The 4,019-nt window shown below is 43.4% G+C and overlaps 1 protein-coding gene across 1 annotated transcript in view; it reads left to right on the top strand.

Annotated features, from left to right (window-relative positions):
* DDO (D-aspartate oxidase) overlaps window positions 1–3,014 on the top strand; it is an 11,037-nt gene extending 8,023 nt beyond the window's left edge. Inside the window, exon 5 of the mRNA XM_006752653.2 lies at window positions 2,071–3,014. Within this exon, the coding sequence (XP_006752716.1) occupies window positions 2,071–2,638 (568 nt within the window). The 3' untranslated portion in view covers window positions 2,639–3,014. The remainder of the gene's footprint in view (window positions 1–2,070) is intronic.
* Window positions 3,015–4,019: the final 1,005 nt, after the last annotated feature.

The following is a 4,019-nucleotide window of genomic DNA, read 5'->3' as shown; positions in this document are numbered from 1 at the left end:
ATGTGCCTGCAACCCAGGTACATGCCCTTGACCGGAATCGAACCCGGGACCCTTCAGTCTGCAGGCCGATGCTCTATTCACTGAGCCAAAACAGCTACAGCTGTAGTGTGCATCTTGATGCACAATATGGTTCACCACCACCACCACGACACACCAATAAAACCAACTTATTGAAATAATATCTTAGTCTCCTGGCCTGTACAATGGAGTTTGGAAAATATGCTTCCAGTTATATAAAATTACTAGTAGATGATTTACTCTAGTTCTTTGAATGAGAGAATCCTATGCTTATTATAAATTATTTTTGAATATTTTCCTCATTGATGGTAAAGAAACTAGCTTCATTGTTTTCTTTTGTTATAAACAAGAACTCTAAAACTGAGGGTTTATCTAAATTATGTAATTCCTTCCTCATCAAGGTTAGCCCCAAATACCTTCAACTTGCATTTTGGCTTGGTTTTCAGGATTCCTCTCTCCCACAGCCTGGATTTTAGGCTTAATGAAAATGGACACTTGGATTTTAGGGTGATGATCAGAGGGCTTGGGCTGAGGCTATGTAGTGAGCACAGCTTCTTGACACCCCACCCCCACCCCCATTTCCTCCTGGGTGTTGGGGCAATGGTATCCTCCCTGCCCAGGGTGAGGTCAGTTGCAGGAAGCTCCAAGAGCAAAGTCACCAAGCTTCTTATACCCCCAACCACGTCACTCGAAACCTCCCGAATAACTACTTCATATGATGGTAAAGGCAGCCATGTAGGTACCTGATTACTTAAAACTTCTAGCTTCCAGGTGCAGTTTCCTCCCACATTTTTGTGCAATCGGCCATAGCTAACGATAACGACTGAGTATCACTACATGGTCACATCACAACTGCACAAGGATGACTGGGCACATTCAGTAAGTTTTCTTGTGAGGCATGAGGGCTGGGAGGAACTCAGCATAGCAAGCCTGACAGGGCTTCCCAACACCCTGTGCTCTATGCTAATTTAAGAAGTTTCCAGGTGGAGGAAGAACTTTCATCAGTAGCTCAATCAGCAAGGTACCCTTGAAATGGAAAAGAAGGATGCTTACATTTATTGAATTCCTACATAACTGTCATAAAAAACCATGAGAGCTCAGCACTCTTGTCTCTAGGTTATAGCTGAAAAAACAAATTTAGTGAGTTTAACTAATTTGCTCAAATTCCAAGGCTGGTAAATCCTCTTATTTTTCTGAATTAGGAGAATAATTTTGAGTTCTAATTGGGATGGTTGGAACACAGAACATAATGTTTAAATATTAGCCCTCTCCTGCTAACATCCCTGTGGTAGATATAAGGGGAGCATGTCAGCCCTGTTCCAACCATCTAGTTAGGGAGACTAATACAAAGGAGCATGCAAGACAAAAATGTCCCAGGCAGTTAATTTAGGTGCTAAGAAATGACATAAAGAAGAAATACTTGGGTCTTTAAAATACCCAGATTAATTTGGTACTTATTTGGCATCTAGAATGATATAGAAACTCTACTTCACATAGAAAGGACAGCCTGGCTAGTGTGACTCAATGTTTGAGTGTCATGGTTCCATTTTGGTCAGGGCACATGCCCAGGTTGTGGGCTTGATTGCCAGTAGGGGGTGTGCAGGAGGCAGCCATCAATGATTTTCTGTCATCGTTTCTATCTCTCCCTCTCCCTTCTTCTCCGAAATCAGTAAAAAAAAATATTTAAAAAAAAACCCACATAAGGACAAAGAACAGGATTTGTAGCTGTGAGCACTTGAAACAGAGTTTATCCTTGTATTATCATTTATTAAGTATTGTATTGGTTTCCATATGAACAACTGTAAAGCTACTTTTGCCCCACCCTGCATATTGTTTACTTGGCTTTGAATTTTTGAAATAGGTTTTTATTTAGGTTCCACTTTTGGAATCCCCAGTTTCCAAGAACATGAAGCAATTGGTGGCTAGAATTCGGCCTGCTCGGGCCATGGAAGCTCTTGAGGTGTTTGTTTCCACGTTCCCGCCCATCACTGCCCGTACAGGGTTGAGCAGGAAGTTGCCAAGGCTCACCTCCTGGTCTCTTCATCTCCCCAGGGTAAAAGAAAGGGGGGGCACGATACTCACCCGGCGAATAGAAGACCTGTGGGAGCTTCACCCGTCCTTCGACATCGTGGTCAACTGTTCGGGCCTTGGAAGCAGACAGCTTGCTGGAGACTTGGAGATCTTCCCCGTGAGGGGCCAGCTACTTAAAGTTCAGGCTCCCTGGGTGAAGCATTTTATCCGAGATGGGAGTGGACTGACATATATTTACCCCGGTGTATCCAACGTAACCCTGGGTGGCAGCAGGCAAAAGGGAGACTGGAATCTGTCCCCAGATGCAGAAATTAGCAGAGATATTCTTTCCCGATGCTGTGCTCTGGAGCCCTCCCTCCACGGAGCCTGGGACATAAAGGAGACGGTGGGCTTGAGGCCCTACAGAGCAGGTGTCCGGCTGCAGAAAGAGCTCCTAGCCCGGGATGGCCGGAGGCTGCCTGTGGTCCACCACTATGGCCATGGGAGCGGGGGCTTCTCCATGCACTGGGGAACGGCTCTGGAGGCCACCAGGCTGCTAAAGGAATGTGTTCAAGCCCTCAGGGCCCCCGCTCCCAAGTCAAAGATGTAAGTGACATGAAATGACAGCAAATGGCCCAGGAGACTACTGACCAACATAATTTCTGATACAATGTGTATGAGTAGATTTGGAACTAGTACTAATCTAATCTGGTGCTATTCTGGTACTAGATTTACATCTATTACTAATCACCTGGAACATAAAGCTCTGTTTCTACTAAAAATAAAGATTTTGATAAAAAAAGATTTCTTTTAGATCTAGTGTCCAAGAATCTATGTTCATTTACGTGGATGCTGGAAGCTGTAGGGATTTCGACATCTTTGGCTCATAAATCCACAGGAGGAGATACGGCACGGGAGCCACTGAGCTCACTGCCAGTGGCAGAGCTGCCCATGATGCTCCCTGGTTGTGGTCGAATGAGATTAAAGTCCTTGTAAATAAAATTACACGGGGATCACGCGATACAAGTTTATTACAGTTAATGAAAGACAAAGCATGACTCCTGCTAGAAGAATTCCTGGTAGAAGACACAGTGGCATCAACTCCATAGCTGTCTGGGGTCAACTCCCTGAGGGCCATACTTTGCATTACCATGAGCAATTGAGAGCTGGATTGTTGTATGGTGGACTGTGCCCAAGCATTTTTGAAGATTGAATAGAATGTGCAGCCAAAGAGCTAATTTGCTAATTAATATGGAACAATCCTTCTGAATGAAATATAACCAGAGTTTTTTTGCAAGTTTTAAAAAAAAGTTCTGGGGAGGAGGGGTTGTGTCTCATGATAAAATGAGTTTGGGGATTAAATATATCTGACTGGTTTCTTGACGCAGGCCTACTCAGAGCCTTTCATCTGTTCATGTGTATTATGAATTCTCAGGAGGGTTTGGTTTGAGTGAATGGCAAAGGAGATGCTCTTCGTTGAGATAAGGAAGCTTGGGAGAAACAGGGGTGATTTTAATTTGGGGGGGAAGATGGCGTGTGTTTAGAGATGAATTCTATTTTGAATACTCTGAGGGAGATGTGGGGTTGGCAATGAGAATGTGGGAAAGAGAAAGCCTCTAGTACAGTTTTATTTTTGCTTTTTTGTTCACTGAGCTTTTGCATCTGATTTTGTTTGAGGAAAAAATACTGCTGGGAGAGAGAAAGAAGATGTATGGGAGAGGCTCTGGTTGGGACAGGGGCTGGGATGGTGGAGAAAACATTCTATAGATTTCCACCAGGGGGTGGTATTGTATTAAATTCAGATAAATTGGCAAATCTGAAATTTAGAAACGACTGGAAATAAAAAATGGATACCAGGTGATTTGAGCGAATATGTGATTCTTTTGAGTATATATGCCCCAAATGCCTGTTGTTCTGAATTCTGTGTCAAGTATTTGATAAATGTACAAACTTAGATGAAATACATACAGACACATGAGCACACACTCTCA

The sequence above is a fragment of the Myotis davidii genome, unplaced genomic scaffold (assembly GCF_000327345.1).
Source record: "Myotis davidii unplaced genomic scaffold, ASM32734v1 scaffold2170, whole genome shotgun sequence".
Classification (NCBI taxonomy): Eukaryota; Metazoa; Chordata; class Mammalia; order Chiroptera; family Vespertilionidae; genus Myotis; species Myotis davidii.
This window is presented reverse-complemented; position numbering and strand designations above follow the sequence as displayed.